At 30.5% G+C, this 19,329-nt stretch overlaps 1 protein-coding gene across 21 annotated transcripts; it reads left to right on the top strand.

The window, feature by feature from the left end:
• Positions 1–12,625: 12,625 nt before the first annotated feature.
• On the top strand, positions 12,626–16,018 carry LOC107950723 (protein BLISTER). 21 transcript variants are annotated; one of them, XM_041090007.1, is made up of 8 exons: positions 12,630–12,796; positions 12,981–13,018; positions 13,127–13,224; positions 13,579–13,728; positions 13,934–13,999; positions 14,299–14,409; positions 14,802–14,878; positions 15,718–16,018. In XM_041090007.1, exons 4-8 carry the CDS (start codon positions 13,675–13,677, stop codon positions 15,830–15,832), a joined length of 423 nt encoding a protein of 140 aa, XP_040945941.1. In that variant the 5' UTR covers positions 12,630–12,796; positions 12,981–13,018; positions 13,127–13,224; positions 13,579–13,674; the 3' UTR covers positions 15,833–16,018. The 21 variants fall into 21 exon arrangements, 10 of the variants coding, with proteins under 10 accessions (XP_016741131.1, XP_040945941.1, XP_040945944.1 ...); XM_041090010.1 differs by having other exon boundaries at positions 15,642–16,018; XM_041090013.1 differs by having other exon boundaries at positions 15,244–16,018.
• Positions 16,019–19,329: the final 3,311 nt, after the last annotated feature.

The following is a 19,329-nucleotide window of genomic DNA, read 5'->3' as shown; positions in this document are numbered from 1 at the left end:
AATGATTAAATTACAACATAAGGACTCCATATAATAAAAATCATAGCAAATAGGTACTTTTGCATATAGCATGCTAATTTTGCATTTTACACGATTAAATCCTTTTAATTAAATCGAGCACACCAACGATAAAATTTTCACACGAAGTTTTCACACATATAAATTAACATACTGTAGACTAAAAAATAATATTAAAATATTTTTCTGACTAGAATTTGTGGTCCCGAAACCACTATTCCGATTAGGGTCAAAACCAGGTTGTTACAAAGGGTTTCTATGATGGCATTTGGATATTGTGGAATGATATGGTTGATATTGTGGCCCTTGAGAACCTTTTCTAATTTTTACATTTGGATGTTCAAGTTCATGTAACGGGTACGACTTTCTTGCATACTATCATGTATGGTAGTTCACAACCTTACTTTTGATAAGTATAAAAGACCTCGGATACCAAGGGTGTGGGGTAGTTAGGACTTTCATGACTTCTTATCTTAGCATTATTTTTTAAATATGGGGTTTAATGGATCAAATTTTACATAAAATAGGAAGAGGTTTTGGAATGACTTTCTAGGAAAGTTTGCAACCTCGAGTGGTGTACGGCTTTTGCATGGTATAAGGTGTTCCATCTTCATCGACTGAAGTCAGATCATAGGCTTTTTTTTATTCAATTGGATGGACAAGAGATTAGGAGAGTGTTTCATTCTTTCCGGTTCTTTGCTAGTTGGTTAAAGGACTCTTCGTTTAAGAAGATAGTTCAATCCAACTAGCTGCCACTATCAAGCTTGCACGACACCATTTAGAGTTTTGTACATGCTGCATAATGCTGGAGCAATGATGTTTTTAGTAGTTTGGTTGCCCTGAAAAGAAGGGTTATTGCGAGACTCAAGGGCGTACAAGATGCAATGGATAAACGGACCACTAGGAATTTGCGAAAGTTGGAATGTAGTCTAGGTATTTAATTGAAAGATATTTTAAACCTAGAAAAGTTCTTATGCGGCAATGATCGAGGTGTGATTGGGTGGTTCATGGGGATACGAACATATTTTTATCACCACCAGACTATGAGCTATCATCGCAAGAATTAGATTGATGCACTTAAGTTAAAGAGTGGAGAGTGGTGTTTTGATGATGATACACTCAAGCAAGAGTCTATAAATTATTTCATGTGAATCTATTCTCCTGAAAGGGTTATGTTAGATCGATTAAATGAAGTTGGCACATTTTGGACTCTTGATATTGTAGTGGTGAAAGTTTGGTTGTTGAAGTGACAGATGAAGAAATTAAAGTAGCTCTTGATTCTATATATCTATTGAAGGCCCCTGGGGTTGATGGGTTGCATGTGAAGTTCTTTCAAAGTCAGTGGGTGATTCAAGATGTTTTTATAGCTGGGCACATTGAGCCAGATATAAATAGGACCTTTCTTATTCTCATCCCGAAAGTTTCTTCCCCGAGAAAAGATAGCTCATTATATGTAACACCCCTAATCTCTATCCATCTTCAGTTTAGGGTCTCGAGCATTACTAATGAATCAAACAATTAATCCAATCATCATCAACATATAAACTAACTAATAACATTATAATATGCAGGGGCAGGTCACGACAATCTAATACTTTCATGCTAGATTCTTATTTATTTGAATAATAAATTATGCTATGCATTTCTAAACTTGATCTTCCACGGTCTACACTATTATCACTATTTATCCCTTCTAGAATGTCAAATTTTGGATACATACAAGACTATTCCAATTATTAGCATCAAAGTATTAGTCCATACTCTGTCTACGATTATCTTTTTAATTTATCTTCGATGATATTAGTCGAATGCACTTAATTTAGGTTTGCTAATCAACCCCAATTCAAAGTAAAAGTTACTCTTACAACCCCTATTACGAGTCTACGAGACCCTAAAAAGTAGTTAAAAATAGGCAGGAACTAATTTGAAACAATTCTGGAAGTTTAGGAAATAATTACAAAAAATTTGATTTCAGGGGTCACACACCCATGTGGCCAGGCCGTGTACCTCACACGGCCGAGACACACGCCTGTGTGGCCAGGCCATGTAACTTTTTGACTTGGGCCACACGTCCATGTGTGTTGCCCCTGTATGGCACACGCCTGTGTGGTCAAGCCATGTCCACCCAAAAGTACCTTAAAACTCAAGTTTATTGTTTCCTATTTACTTAGACACTAAACAACTCAATTACCAATCGTTTAACCTATTCAAAACACGATTAAACATGCCCAAAATACACCAAATTCATCACCTAATATGCCTAGCCAATGTACTCTCATTGGTACCACATTTTATATGTTCAAATACATCAACAACACATCAAACATTCAAGACTTTCATTCATATCACACTTACCATATTTGAACTAACTTTCAAACTTCTAAAGTTACCAAATATGAAGCTAAGCAAATACCAAGCATTATGCTAAGCTACCAAACTTTAAACTAACCAAACTTTAAACTATCACATACCAAAATATAAATTAGGCTAGCATACCAACATAGCCTCAACCACAACCATATACACATTTAACCATCATTTCACTAGCTACTAAGTTAAAAACATCTTATAAATTATATCAACAAAAGACTCCTTAGGTATATGCCATTATAAAATGAAATATCACCACACTTGAGCTCGGGATTTGTGATTTGATGCTGAGTCGGCAATAATTCGAACAGTACCTAACCTGCGCACGGAAAAAAAACTGCATGCTGAGTAAAACTCAGTTGTATTTCTATAATCCGATAACATAACTTAATGTAAGTATTTAAAATGCAAAATGCAACAAGTAAGCTATGTTCATGTGTTTCAATTCAATAGTATAATTTTTGCTCTTTCCTTATTCACATCTACTAAGATTTTCACATGTTCAAATATATAAGTATATATATCAATGGCATTCCATTTAACATTTGAATACATCATCTCATGCAATGGCATGATTCATATCTTTTATCAATACTTGAATTCATTAAAGTTTCACATCTCAATTCATCATTTCATATTTCATTTCTCATATTTTCCATTTCAATATTTTCTCATCTCATAAATTATTATTTTACTTTCCCCTATTAACAAGACATAGACTTGGAGGAATACACGGATCCAACCAACACACTAGTTTGGCATCTAGTGCCTCATCGGATAAATCTGAAGTAATAACTGCGTCCAACGTTATATAAATTGACACCCAGTGTCTCATCGGTTAAACCGAAGCAAATTGGCACTTAGTGCCTCATTGACTCGAGGTCGAAGTAATCCCTAAACTCTTCCTATCCTATGGAATGTCATCTATATCCGACTCAGTCCGATATAGTTAATAGCGATTCATTTCACTTTTCAATACAACCAATGTCTCAATTTCATGAATATATGTCATCACATATAAACATATATTCATTTTGATAATAATCACATTTTTCTCAATACACATATATTCATAATCAATATATTTCATAATAAACAAAATCAATCCATTTCATTTCAATTATGAATTTAATTCAATTCCCAAGTATCAAAGTACTCACCTCAATTGCTTACCATATGTAAACAATTATATATGCAATAATCTACTATTTAATTCGGATTATAGAAACACAAACCACGATTTCTGAGCTATTTGACGTCGATTTTATCCTTCCCCTTTTTACTTGAGGATTTCTGTACAATGTTAACTATGGAATAAAACAATTAAATCACATTAATATTACACATTTCAACTTTACATTAAATTTCAATTTTTGCACTATATTTTGTTTATTCTTCAATTTAGTCCTTAAACCGAGACTAATTTTAACATTCACAATTAACTTCATATTTTTATACTAATTTCACTCTAGACCACATTTAACTTCCTCTTTTCCAATTCAACCCCATAATTTCAAATTTTTCACAATTTAGTCCCTATTATTCAAAATCAACAATTAATTCCACAATTTAGTCCTTTTCCATTTCTAACTTAAAAATCTATCTATTTAATCCCTAAATTTTAAATATTCAATAATGTCAACATCTAAAATCTTGAAAATTTTTAAAAATTACAATATGGGTTAGGTAGCCCTAAGTATCGAGATTTCAAAAATATAAAAATTACATGTGTAGGGACTAAGTTGCACTAACCAATTTAGATTTGAACTTCAAACCCCCAAGTGCCGTGAACTTCTTCTCTTTTTTATTTCTTTCTTTCCTTTTTCTTTCTATTTCATTTAATTTATTATTATCATTATTAACTTTATAATATAACATATACATACATGCATTTACACTTAACCATATTCGGCCACCTACACACAACCATTTATTAAATGGTTTAATTGCTACTTTAACCCTTTTAGTTTATTTCAATCTATAATTCAACTTTTAACCCTTACGTGATTTAGTCATTGTACATTAATAACTCCTAATTTCACAAAATTCACTGTTTCAAAAATTAATTAGCTACTAAGCTAGCCTCGTAAATATTTTTAAAAATATTTACAAGTTCGATTTACGAAATCAGAGTCCCAAAAATATTTTTTCGACTCCCCTAATTATCAAGTCATTATATTATATGCTGATCAGTTTGTGTTCTATAAGATTATTACCAACACAGTGGTGATGTGACTTAAGTCCCTGATGTATTATTTAGTCATCCCTATCCAAGTGAATTTTCTAGCTGATCATTCCGTCACTGATAATGTCCTTATTAAGTAGGAGATTATTCACATGATACGAACAAGTAAAAGGGGCCAAGGTTTGATGGCGATTAAGATGGACCTTGAAAAAGCTTATGATTGTATTCGATGAGATTTCTTGGCTGGGACTCTTGAGTACATGAGGTTCTAGCTACAACTTCGTATGGTATTTATGAATTGCGTTACAGCAACATCAATGCAAATTCTATGGAATAGAAAGATGATTGTGGATTTTAAGCCTTCACGAGGTCGTCAACAAGGCTTGCTCTTTCTTTTATCTTTTTGTCTTGTGAATGGAACGATTGGGTCATTGCATTAATAGTGTAACAACCCAATTTCAATGGTGCCAGAAAAGATCTTTTCGGAACCCCATTTCTGTGAACTGGGTTCATAAATATTAAATTAGACTATTTACATAATTAATATAAAAGAATATTAAAGCCTAGTCCTTCAATTTTTTTATTAATTATTTAATTAAGTTATAGGGACATCAAGTTTCGTTTAGACTTTTACAGCCTATAATGATTCCAGAGTGGAAATAAGAATGAATCACTATGGATTTTTTTATTGGGTTTGCCTTTAACGCTGAAAAGGAAATATGCAATATGGGTAGTAGTTGACAGATTGACTAAATCGACTCACTTCATTCTTGTGAGAACCGAGTATTCCTTCAAAAAATTGGTTGAAATTTATATCTCTGAAATTGGAGATTACATAACATACTTTTGTCTATCATTCCATATCGGGGTCCTAGGTTTACTTCTAGATTTTGGAGCAAGTTACACAAAGGTTTGACACTAAGCTAAATTTCAATACAGCGTTTCATCTTCAGACTAACGAGCAATTAGGGCGAGTGATTCAGATACTCGAGGACATGCTACGTTGTTTTGTCATTGAATTTGAAGGTAGCTGGGAAAGATTCTTACCGTTAACTGGGAAAGAATTATTGCGGAAATTCTTTATAGAATAATGAAATATGGAGGAGAAGAAAAAGAAACAAAAGTTTTTATATATTTTTTTGTGTACTAAAAAATGAATTTTGACTCATATTTATAGGAGTTCTCATGCCTCTTAATAGAAACATAACTACCCAAATGGATAGTCATACCTTTAACAATAAACATGGTTATTCAATAAATATCTACTTAAATAATTATGGCTATTTGTTAATAATCAAGCAATATAACTTTTGGTATTTAAGAGACATACATTATCACAATGAATAGTGGCAACTCTTAATCAATAACCAAGTGATATAACTTTTGGGTCACTTATAACCTTTCATTTGTAACTTTTGGAACATTATGAATATTTTGAAAATGTTCCAACATACTGTTTTGAGTAGTTACAAAGTTTTGCGTCAAGTTGGTTGGGCACCTCATGAGTCGAAATAGAAGTTAGTATGGAAGCTCGGTGTCTTGTAGCATGGTCGCCAATTTTTGTGGCTTGTGCTACCTGATCGATTGATAACAAATGCAAAGTGACAAAGATTAAGATTGGCTAATAATGCCAACTATTCTATATATGAGCACCATGAGGAGACCATCATTCATGTGTTACGTGATTGTCTTGCTACATGTCCTACATGGTGTTTGATTTTACCATGACAAATTAGAGCAGGTTTCTTTTGCCTTCCTGTCGATTGTTGGGTGGTAGAGAACATCTAAAATTATAGGTCAATGTTGGTTAATGGGGTTTACTGGGAGACGATGTTTGGTATTCTTGCATGGAGTTTGTGGATAGTCTTCCAATAGGCGCATCATAACATAGTTACCATTGTTGTTGCGACTATGTCTTTGGCAAGGATTATCAAGGAATCACAAGTACTAGCTCAGTATTTTGACAGTGGTGAAGTGGATGTTGCTTTCGGAGGGAAGGCACAAGTTGAACATAGATGGTGGAGTTAATAACACCACGAGAGTGGTAGAGGGTGGAGGCTGGATACAAAACTCATTGGGCTATTGGTTTGTGGGGTATTGTCGAAGTATCGATTGTTATTTGGTGTTACAAGCTAAGATTTAGGGGTTGTATGACGGTTTGCCCATGGATTAGGATGCTGGCTTTCGGTGCTTGGTGGTGGAATCCAACAATTGGGTTGTAGTTGACCTTGTCACGAATGTTATTGGGGAGGAGATGCTGGAGATTGTGACGATTGTTTGTGGCCTTTTGTCTCGATCTTGGAAGGTATTAGTGCGTCATATTTCGCAGGGTACTAATGCGGTAATGAATGTTGTCACTAAGCTTGTTAGGGATCGTCCGCTAGTTTGCAATTAGTTCGACACCTTCCTCCATCTGTCCAACTTGTGGTTGAACGGAAGGAGCATGCCATCTTTCGCCCATGAATATTAATCTTGGCTGGTGTTAGAGTTGTGTGACTCGAATCATTGTTAAAGAAAATACAATGGTAAAAGTATGGGATATGTGTAAGGCTTAAAGTCGAATGCATGATGCACAAGTAGAACCCGTATAGAACTACACTTCGTTTATTTGACATTGATTAGAATAAGATTTTTTTAATCTTTAAATAGATGTAGTCGAAACTCCTCTTGTATTATTTAGTTTTCAACATTAGTGAATTTTTCTTCCTCTATCCGTGATTTTTTTCCTGAAAGGGTTTTCACGTAAAAATCTATGTGTTTTATTTTTTTCTTTCCTTTTTACTTTGCGATCATTCTATATTGCCATTATCAACATTAGTTTCAACAGCTGACTTTATTTAGTTATGTTCTCCAAAAAAAAGTTACTAAAATTTTATATTTCTTTCTTTTTCATCTCAATTGAAATGCAAATTAATATTTTTTTAACATTTAAAGTAATGACTTTTTATAGTTTTATTTTTATAAATATTAGATTATGATATACGGAGAAAGTTGGTGAAAAATTTTATGTAATAAATCTATAAAAAAAATTATTGAACGTCGCTTTGGTTCAAATAATAAAGTTGAGCAAAGGAGGATTTTGAGGTCTTAGTTCAAATCTCATTACATATATGTAATTTTTCTAAAGTGCATATAAAAAGAAAAAAACTTTCAAAATTATATTTGTTGTTTTATAAAAAGATTGAGCTTTTGGTAATTTCACAATAAGATAAATATCAAATTTATACATGAACTTTGGTGTAATGTGATACATAAACTTTGATTTAGTGCAATTATACATATGAAACTTGAATTGTGGTTTATATATATTTATATATATATAATTTTTATTTTGATTCAGTTGTATACATTTAAAGAAATAAATACATACATTTATTTTCATATTCAATTAATATAATTATTTGTGTATGCAATATATCATCGTAAAATGATGTTGATTCGATAATGTTGTTAACGATTTGTGAAAATTAAATTAAATCAAAATTTCATATATAAAATAGCACAAAATCAAAGTTCATGTATGACATTGCACATTGGGTCAAAGTTCATGATAGTTTTGATATTCACTCCTTTCACAATTGAGTTAAGATTCGGTTGAGTGTGTCACCAACTCCGTCAAATTTTTAAATAATAGTATAAATATAGATATAGATATTATATTCGTGCGGGCATGTGAGAGGGTTTGGGCAAAAATACAGGCCCGAAAAATGGGCTTGGGCAAAAAAATAAGGTCCGTTTAAAAAACGGGTCAAGCCTTGAGTAAGGTATTTTGGCCCGGCCCGAATTCACTAAAAGACAAAAAAAAATCTACTTTTTTTTGTTTTTGAATGTTATTTTCTTGTCATTTTCTCCCTATTTTGCTACCATTTTACAATTATGTTACTACTATTTTATTGTTATTGTTTGGATATTGTATAAAATTTATTTTATTATTATTTTAAAGGCATTTTTTAATTTTGTTATTATTTTAGAGGCATTTGCTTGTTAAGTTGTATTTATCTTAGTGTTATTTAAGTCTACATATTTTTTAAATTTTATTTTTAATTTGTTGGGAAATAATTATTTTGATGTTTTTAGTATTTTTGATGTATTATATATATTTAAAAATTATATAAAAAATTAATACGGGTAGGCTAGGTCGGACTCGGGTTTTAGTATTTTTATCCGGGTTGGGCTTGGGAAAATTTTAAACCCGTTTTTTGGTCCGAGCCATGGCCTAGTAAATGGGCCCAAATTTTTAGTTGAGCTCGGCCCGGCCCATGAGCACCTCTATTCATAAGTACAATATAATATGAATACATGTTTAAAAAAATTATAACTTATAATCAAATCAATATAAATCACGATGGTCAAAGAACCAAAAAGAATGAAATGATGCCCATGTTATAATTGAAGATTCACATATCACAATTACACATGATAAAACTCGAACTTGGTGTTTAATTTAGGCATAATGATTTATTTGGCCCTCCAACTTTATAAAAAAAGTTATTTTAGCTCTTCATTTAATTTGTTGTCTCTTTTGACCCTTAAACTTGTATTGTTTGTTAAATTACCCTAAAATGGATAGAAAAATTAATGTTTTGTTAACTTTGTTAATGTGACATCCACGTGGATTGTCATGTAAATATGTCAGCAATTAATTAAAGTTTTAAAATTAAAAATTTTAAATAAATATAAAAAATTTTAAAAAACTAAATTATTAAAATTATTTTAAAAGTATAAAAATATAAAAATTTATTTTTAAATTTTTAAAAATTAATTAATTTCTAATGTGCCATACATGTGAACTGTCGTATAAATGTCTTATCAATAAATTTAATAAATATTAATTTTTTTCTATCCATTTAGGGTGTTTGATGATAATACAAATTTAAAAACTAAAAATAAAATGAAAAATTAAATAGATAACTAAAATAATTTTTTTTTATAAAATTGAAAGGTTAAATAAAACATTATATTTTTAATTTACGATACACGAACCAACATCTCCACCCTATCCCACAAAAAAAAAAAACTATGCTATGCTATGTGATTACGTTATCTATTACTCAAAGGTAGTAGAAAGTAATAGAGTTGCAGCACCCCATCCAGTGAGGAGAGCTGAGCAGTCAGCCGTAGTAGCGGGGTTAGCAGACAAAACCCAGAGCCGAGAGTGGTGGCAACTGGCAGCCCGTCCCGTGCAGTGGTACAGAGCCACCTAGCCTACACACCAATTTTTTTTTTTAAATTTAAGCTTACTCCAACAACGACTTCAAATAAAAGACGAACCATGAGCCCCATGGCCAGTGGGGACTCGTCTCTACACTGGACCAAATTGCTTACACAACTCACCTAGCCCTTTTCTCTTTGAACCGTGTGCTCATCATCACCATTTAACTGTAGTCTTTGTATTTTTGTTGCTTCTAAATAAATAGAAAGGTCTATTAAACATCAACACTATTATTTAAATATTGATGTCTTGAATTAATAATTAAAAAATTTATGAAAATATCTTTCTGTGTTTAAAATAAAAGTCTCTTAAACCTCTACACTATTATTTAAATACTAATTGAGTTGATGTTATGAGTTAATAAAATATCAATTCAATTAAAAAATTATAAAAATATCCTTCCGTATTTAGATATTATTCTAAAGTACTTTAATTTTTTAAAATCAATAAATAATTTGCATACGGTGAGATTTGAATTCATGACTTTTATGTTAATAATATTTTGAATTTTACACTCAAACAAAACTTCATCTTCGAATAATTTCTACATTTTAATTTTATTATACACACTTTATTACTTGCGTCAGTTGTATATATTGATAATGTTATCGATTAAGCTGATGTCACAAATTAACTCGACATTAACTCAAGTAGATGACAATATAATGATAAACAATTGCAGTGCATTTAATATTCTTAAATAAGACAATTGAGTTTTAGCTTGGTTGACACTAACATTTTTGTCAGTGCAAGAGCATGTGGGTATGAACGCCCTGAAACACGTTTATCATCCTATTTAAGGGTTGAAGAGGGGTTATGGATAATTTTAGGCATTGTATAAAAATATTTTTAATCTAATGTATTACGTGCTTAAAGTCCGTTTTACTCACAATTTTATCTAATTTTTCATTTTAATATTGTACATATTACATGTGTTATTATTAATTGATTTCAAATAATACATTTCATTATTTATTATATATTATTTTAAAACATATCCTTATTTCTAAATACGTTGTTTCCACATGCATACGCGTGTGATAGAATTTCTAGTATCAATAATATCATTTATTGAGTTTGTGTGACAAGTCAGCTCAATATTGAATTTTTTTATATTTTTTATATAAAAAATGGCAATAGCATGATAAACAATTTGAGTGCATTTAATATTTTTTAAACGTGATGTATTTACCTATTTAATTTTTTTACTCACAATTTAAACTAATTTTTCATTTTAATTTCACACATATCACGTATGTGTTATTATTTTTATTTTCAAATAATACATTTTTTATTTATTGTATGTTACTTTTAAAAGCATACATGTGTTCTAAATATATGGTTTCTATACGCATGCGCGTGTGATAGAATTTTTAATATTGTTAATCTTGTTGGTTCAGTTGGTGTCACAAGTTAATACCATGATAAACATTTAGATTGCATTTAATATTTTTAATTTGATGTATTTACCTTTTTAAATTTCGATTTACTCGCAATTTAACCTAATTTTTTAATTTTAATTTTGTGCATATTGCATATGTGTTGTTATTATTAGTTTCAAACTTTACATTTTAATTATTTATTATATGTTATTTTTAAACGCACACCTATATTCTAAATATATTGTTTCCACAAGCATATGTGTGATAGATTTTCTAGTTGTACTTATAAGTTTTTAATTTCATAAATAAAATCAAAAAAATCTTTATTAATATTTAAAAAATGTTAAAATGCCAAATAAGTCCTTGAAAATAATTAAAAAATCAATTAAACTCCTTATTGAAAAGTGCACATATTTGAAACCTTTGAACCATGATTTGTATCTAATTGAACACTTGAACTCATTTTTTCATTAAAGCTTATGATGAGCTAAGTGTTGATGTGTCAAGCTGACATGGCGATTGGCATTGAAATTAATATTTTAACATTAATTTTAAAAATTAATGGTTAGCTCGAGTAATACATTAAAATAATAATTAATTTTATTTATTATTAGTGTGCACACACAAATTAAATCAAACTGTAATATCATTTTTCAAAATATATATTTTTTTTAAATTTAATCGTACATAAATTTTCGTGATGTAGTTATTTTCCATCTATTGAAATCCATAATATATGTTGAAAGTAATTAATTTTTACTTATACTTTTATTATAATTTAAACTATTAAATATAACTAATAAATAATATTTTATTATTTTATTGACATCAAGATAATACGTCTAGATCTTAACTATTGTACATATATACTTAGAAATAATAAAAAATAGAAAGCTTATAAAATCGAAAATTCGTTAAAGTAAGTGTTGGTGAGCACATTCTATATACTACCACGAAACAAATATCTTGAGTTGACCGAAGAGGTGAAGCCTTGAAAGGGCTGGACTGCGGCTTGCCTTTTAAAAGTTTCGGTAATTTAGTAAGTTAGTCCCTCAAGATATTAGATAATTTACTAAAGCATGTATATGGTAAATTAAATTAAATTGGCCCCCTCAAAATATATTTTATATTTTATTTATAACTTAATTTTATGTGAAAGGTAAAAAAACTTTATTTGTTATTTATCTTTTATTATTATTAATCATTCAAAAAATATTTACACCTAATTTATAAATAAATAAAATCAACTAACAGAATAACCCAATTTATAACTAAAATATTTACATATAATATAAACCAAATAAAATTACACCTAAAATACAAGTCGATTATGAAATCTTAATATAAAAAAATAAATGAAGTGGTTGTCAGGTGGAAGAATTTATTGGATAATATTGTTTTAAGTAATGAGTTAAATTTTATTAAAAAAAAGGGATAATTACGTATTATGTCTCAATATCATTCCATCAAGGCTTCCTTTGGTTTGTCATTGCATACCAGTGAGGTGCAGTTGGGGGGAAAAATGGTAGCAGTCTCACTGGTCAGCCGTTTGGTTTAGCATGCCAGTCCGGTGAGAAGCCATCTCCACCACGCTGGTCAGCCCCAAATCAATTGGAGATTTTTGGTCCAGTAAAAATTTAGCAACTTCAGTTGCTTTTTCTTTTCCTCTTTTACCCATATATTATTTCTTTTGTTTCTTCTGTTTGATAACTTGTAAAAGCTTACGACTTTTCTGATGTTTGGTTACCCTTCTTCTCCCCTTTCCTCTTCCCCTTCCCCTTCCCTTTCCCCTTCCCCTTGGGTTGCAAATCAGTTTGGTCAAGGACCTCTTCCGGTTCCTCCTTCATCCAGGTAAGGCTCTTCTCCTTCTTCTGTTCTTCATTCCTTTTTCTTCTTCCGTTCTTCATCTTCTCTTCTCAGCATATTCTATTTTGTTTCCTCTCTTTCTCTCTTTCTCAGGCAAATCTACCGTGAATTCTTCGCTGGGTCTCAGGCAATAATTGAATACCAAGTTGATCTTACTAGATGGAAAGCTAACTAAAAAGCAGCCATGGATGGCATGTGAAGGTTTTTCATTTTTTGGTTTAGATTTTTGTTATTGCAGTTTTAAGTAAAGGATTTCTTGTTTATGGTTTCTAAAGTTTTAAGGCGATAGCTTTTGCTTGTGATTTTACTTTAAATGTGAAAGATTTTTCATTTTTGTTATATTTTGGACTATGGCTGAACATAGTTATTGTTTTGAAAATGAAATTAGTACCTAGCAATTGTTAAATGTTTAACATAAATTTTGTGTTCATGTCTCTGCAAAGATATATGAATTTTGCTTTCTATCAATTCTAGTTATTGTTTAAAATTATGAATGACTAATACTCATTGACTGATTTTCTTTGTTACCTGCTGTATGGTTTCAGTTGATTCACAACCAACTATGGAGGAAACCATATTGGTTGGTGATGACCTATTGATGGGGCCACCATCTCCTGTCATCCCACAAGAAATCACATCTCATGTGCTTGAAGGTGTCGAGTTATGTGATGGGATCTTACGAACTTTATTTTTGTGTAAGTTCTGTGTTTTTAACTTAACAATCTTTATGTAAAAGGCGGAGTATGTATAGCATTGATTGACTGATATTTATCTTCATTCTTTTTGGTGACATGATTGATTATTTGCTTAATTTTGCCAAATAATAGACCAAATAATTTCTCGTGCATTTAGTGCACAGCCATACATTCTTTATGATTGCTGTATGCTGTAAGTCTGCAGATTAATGATATCGAGCCTTTCTGTCAAGATGAGCTGGCATTATATAGACAATGTGCTGAAAAGAGGGTAAGGTTTCTAATGGTTATTCCTGTTGCATGAATAAGTACATCGAATTAGCTTTCTTGAGTTTCTTAAAAAAAAAGAGAGGCTTTCTTGAGTTTGTTTGAAAATCTTGGTTTCAGGACAAAGTTTTATCCTGTATTTTAAAATGCTATGTTGTATGTATGCTGATCTGCATTTTATTCTCTTGTGTTCTTTGTCTGGTGATGTTCAAATTGTTAGGGAGCTTGTTACAAATACTTTTAATGTCAACAACATTCTATTTCAGCGTTTATTCTTGCTATGTCTGGTGTTTGGTATTGCAGGCAGAGCTCGAGTCTTTTAAAATGGAATATGCAAATGCACGACTGGAATGTAATACAGCTGATGAACGTGCTAATATATTGGCTTCTGAAGTCATTGGTTTGGAAGAGAAGGTAACAAAGTTTTAATGGGTAAAGGTTTTCTTCCTTCTCCAATTTCATTCTATTTATTACAGAACATATATCACTCTTGATAATAATGCTGAAAGATCAGTAAGCTGCCATGTTCGTATATTCATGGTTGTAATATATACCACGTGAAGGGTGTTTCTTGGACGTATAGTAGAGCTGCAACATTTTTAAGTGCCAGTTTTACTTAAGTGGCTCTCTAGTCCTTTTTATATTTGATTTGATCATGTTATTTGCTTGTTTTATATGATATTATTAGCATTTGGAGTATCTTACTTTATTCCATTGAATATATTTCTGTATAAAGCAGTTGACATTGGAGTGAAATTACTTTTGTCTTCTGCTAGATTAAAATGAAATTAATTTCCTTTCTGTAGGCACTTCGATTAAGGTCAAATGAGCTAAAATTGGAGAGGCAATTGGAGAACTCACAGGCTGAAATTTCATCTTTCAAGTATGTATTTTTTACGTCTAATTATGAAATTTATCCCTTTATTTTACAGCATTTGAGAAGTTAGTCCCTCTGATTTGTCAGAATGGTCCTCATATTTTATGAACACTAAGAAATTAGTCCAATTGAGTAACACTGTTAAATCTTCTTGTTAAACTGAGCTGTTCAGTAACTTATGTGCTAGGAATTAGTAAAAACCAACAGTAGCATATTTATGTTACAAAAAAATTTGACCTATATTCAACTTAGGTTACTATTTAAGTTTTGAGTATAGTTTTGGCACAGCATGCAACGTGTTAATTTTGCACCATGCATCTGGTGTAATTATATGTTATTTTCAGTCTTACTAACCTGGATTATTTTAACAGTTTGTATCATTGGTGCATCCATTAGTTAGTGTTGATTGTTCGATACTACATGATTGCTATGAATCATTTGCAATGTATTACTTTGGAAGATACCTTGTTGCTTGCTTGGGTATGTTCATTTCAAAGACCTTGAACTTCAAATAAAGATTTTATTTCTTATCTCTGGATCAACCTTGCAAGATATTTCATTTAGTTTACAGTTTCTGTGGTGACATTGTCTTTGTTATTTGCTTTGCTTATGCCCTTGAATCTGAATTTTGGACACCCATATATTATTTTCAATGTCATTGAATAGTCATTTCAACACTCTGCTTTTTCATATCTTTACTTTTAAGAATATATAGGTTCTTCTGATGTCTAACATACCATAATCATAATTCCCCTTAATGCACTAAAAGGAATATGCACTACTTTGTTAGTAAGCAAAGTACAGGATGTTGATGAACTTTGGCCTGTATTGCAACATGAAACCAGCAGCAAACCAGCATGCAGACCAACATCCAAGCTGAACCAGATAAGCAGCAGCATTTTGTTTATTTTGTTCATTTGTAACTTGATTCAGTTGCAATGTAATTTATACTTAAAGTAAGTAGGAGTAGTTGTTGATTTATGTTTGATGTTATAGCTAGTATGTCAGCTACATTTTGTTTGTAATTCTATCTAGGCTTTAGTCATGTATTAGTGGGAGCAGTTATACATTAGTTAACTGCCATATTTCATTGTAACATAAATGCTTCTCAAGTCAATGAAAAAGATCTGATTTTTGGAAATCAAATTCACTTTTCTTCTTGTTCAAACTTCTTTGCATTTGTTTTTCTTTTTCTCCTTAGTTTTCTGCTAAAAAAACCAACTCATGTAATCCGGACTACTTATGTATATGGAATATTGCTTATTCAAGTAATGAAGTTAATCTTTACATCATCCGGAACTACTTCTGTTTTCTTCCTCTACTTATGTATATGGCATATTGCTTATTCAAAATTTTTTTGAATTTTTCTCTAGTTTTAATTCATTTTTAATTATTTATTATTGAAAATAAATATAATTGAAATAATTTTTAATCATTTATTAATTTTGTAATTGTTAAATAATTTTAAAAACTTCTATTATATATCATTTTTAATCTAATGTCCTTAAAAGTCATTTTCTATTTTCACCTTACCGCTACAGCTGCGTTTGAATCCAAACACACACTCCACCGTTGTTTCTAATCTCACTGCTACAGTATCCAATCTCACCGCTACAGTAACTAATCTCACCGCCACTGCTGTTTTTAACCTCACCGGAGCTAAACACACCATCCATCCAAACTAAGGGTGGGTTTGGATGGGCGATTGGGTGCGGTGCGGTGCGTTTAGCTTACTTTTTGTCTCACGCTACAGTACCGCTACAGTATCTAATCTCACCGCCACCGCTGTTTTTACACTAACCGCAGGTAAACGCACTGCCCATCCAAACTCACCCTAAGCCTATGACATTTGACAAATGAGATTTGGATGTATAATTAATGAATTTGAATAACTTATTTCCTTTTTATTTTTAAAAGAAAATGAAATGATAGGTCCCCACATTAGTGTTGTGGGGGTTAGTAGGGTTCGTTTTCTTAGGCCACTTTCTCCCAATGCTTCTATCCCACCTCCTCCTTGATGATAAAAAAGAAGTACAATTACATACATTTATTCATATTTTTTGCTTTGCTTCACGCCTAATGAGTCAATCACTCGGTTCGCAGAAGCCCTGGGTTTTCAAGTTCTCTTATATGCTATTGTCTTTCCTGAATTTTAGTTTAGATGGTTGAGTCAGTTTATAGGTTTTAATTTGGATGGTAATTATATTCGATTTGAAAATTTTTAAATTTTGAATTAATTGAATCGAATTATTCGATTTTTCGAGTTAATTTGAATAAGTAATGTAGATTTTAAGTTCAAATCGAGTTGAATTTTACAAATCGAATAATTCAAATAATCCGAATAATAGTTTGATATAAATACCCTTTTAATCCCTGTCAATTTCGAAAATAAACAAATTGGTCTCTTTTTAACAAAAATTACAAAAAGAATATTCAAAATCATTTTTAAGAATATCAAATTTTATATTTTTTAGTAAAAAATAAAAAAATTATTTTTTTCTAAAATAATAATTTTGAGACATAAATTAATTAATTAATGATTCAAGTTTATCATATTAAAGTATTTTTTTTCTTATTTTGCTTTGAAAAAGTTTTAAAATATATATGGTTTCAAATTTAGGTGCTCTAATACGGAATTAGTTATACTGTAATAATATCTCAATTTGACATATTTAATTTTTTAATTTTACTCTATTCAACTCGATTTGAATTTTATGTCACTCGACTCGATTCGAAATAATTTCAAATCGAGTTAGTATGATAAAATAAGACTCGCCAACTCGATTAATTTGAAAATTTTTTCACTCAATTTGATCGAACTCTTGCCCTAATTGCATCAATTCTAGCCTGTTTTTGATGTAATAGTTTAATTTTGCAATACGATTATTCAAACTGTTCGTTTAAAATAATTTAATATTTATAATAATTTAAATTTAAATTTAAATTTTGATTATATTATACTTGTTACAGTTAAAATAAATCCTTCATGAAATTTTAATTATCTACTATATAGTAAATTATTATACTTGTTTAGGTATGAATTAAAAAGAATTGAGAACATCATATTATGGTTTAAAAAAAGATCATATTATAATCGTATGGATAGTGGTCCACTAAAACATAGCATGGATATCTTAATCTGGATGATCATGATTTTGATGTGATCTGATCTGATGGATGACAGCAATATATATCTTCTTCACTAGATTAAATATGAATTCATTGTAATTTAAGTTTATGTACTATTCCCTCTTTTCTAATTGAAAGCAATTTAAGTGGAAAAGATAGGAAAAAATATAAATTTTATACATAAACTCTAAATTTTTATTATAATTAATTTTTTAAAAATAAAATATACCAAAATTTATGTTCTTCTTATGAACTAATAAACTATGTGTAAATACTTTAACATTTTTATGTATTTTGAGAATTTATGAAGGATTGTATCTTTATATTTGGATATGTGTCGAACATTAATATCCCTCACTTAATCTGATTGCTAGATCCATGTTACGAAATGTTATATTCATTATCAGAGTAACCATGGACATTTATATACTTTCCAACCAATTAAACATGTAATTCAACATTAAAAAGTATTCACAACACGATACACAATCATTTTGCGATTTCACACGAGCTTATAAAGCTCTTTTGCTAACCCGAATATAAAGCAAGACCAAAGTGTAGAGTTTTTAAAAGTTTCGGGTTGACGTCACGACGTCAAGTTTCCTCATCGCGGCAACATCATCACAGTGAGTCATGTCACGACAACATGCATACCCACGTTGCGATGTCACTTACTGTTGATCGACATTGCGATATCAAAGACTTCTCATCGCAACGTTGTCCCTGTTTTTGCCAAAATGCACATTCAGTACCTACACTAAGCAATTCCAATTCATTCCAAACATGTTTACATCTATGTTCAGCAAAAATAAGGTCATTTAACTCAACCAATTCATGTAAAAACTAATCAATCAACCATGCAATACCTTACCATCTAATTATTCACATTTAGCTATATATACTTGACCATTCCACCTAATTCTACCAAAATGCCTTCAATTTTCAGCTCAACACAATCATCTTACCAAATGAAAACCACCAATACAAGGGGATAACATAAATAAGTCAAAACATATGCCAAATTACACAATATAACATAACCAATTCAAATGGCTTAATTGATAGTTTAACATGCCAAACTAATTAAAAGCATAATCATCATTCAAGCTTAACCAAAATATGCACTATTAACTTAAATACCAAATGGTACATCCAACATTAACCATCACCATAGACAAATAATGCCATCCAACTCAACATGACCATAAGCATACTAAAAACCTTTAAGTATATGACACATAGTCTAGATTCAAAATGTACATATAACTACCATCTCGAAATACTCAAAATGTACATTCATAAACTCACAGATATTCTCAAGTAATCAT

The sequence above is a fragment of the Gossypium hirsutum genome, chromosome D03 (genome assembly GCF_007990345.1).
Source record: "Gossypium hirsutum isolate 1008001.06 chromosome D03, Gossypium_hirsutum_v2.1, whole genome shotgun sequence".
In the NCBI taxonomy this organism is placed as follows: Eukaryota; Viridiplantae; Streptophyta; class Magnoliopsida; order Malvales; family Malvaceae; genus Gossypium; species Gossypium hirsutum.
Note: the sequence above shows the minus strand (reverse complement) of the source record. Positions and strands in the feature narration are given on the sequence as shown.

Bases quoted from the DNA above. Each gene is read 5' to 3' on its own strand.
- LOC107950723 (XM_016885644.2), top strand. The intron at 13,733-13,926 runs GTTCTGTGTTTT...GTATGCTGTAAG, and splicing joins CGAACTTTATTTTTGTGTAA to TCTGCAGATTAATGATATCG. The intron at 14,879-15,717 runs GTATGTATTTTT...ACATGAAACCAG, and splicing joins GCTGAAATTTCATCTTTCAA to CAGCAAACCAGCATGCAGAC.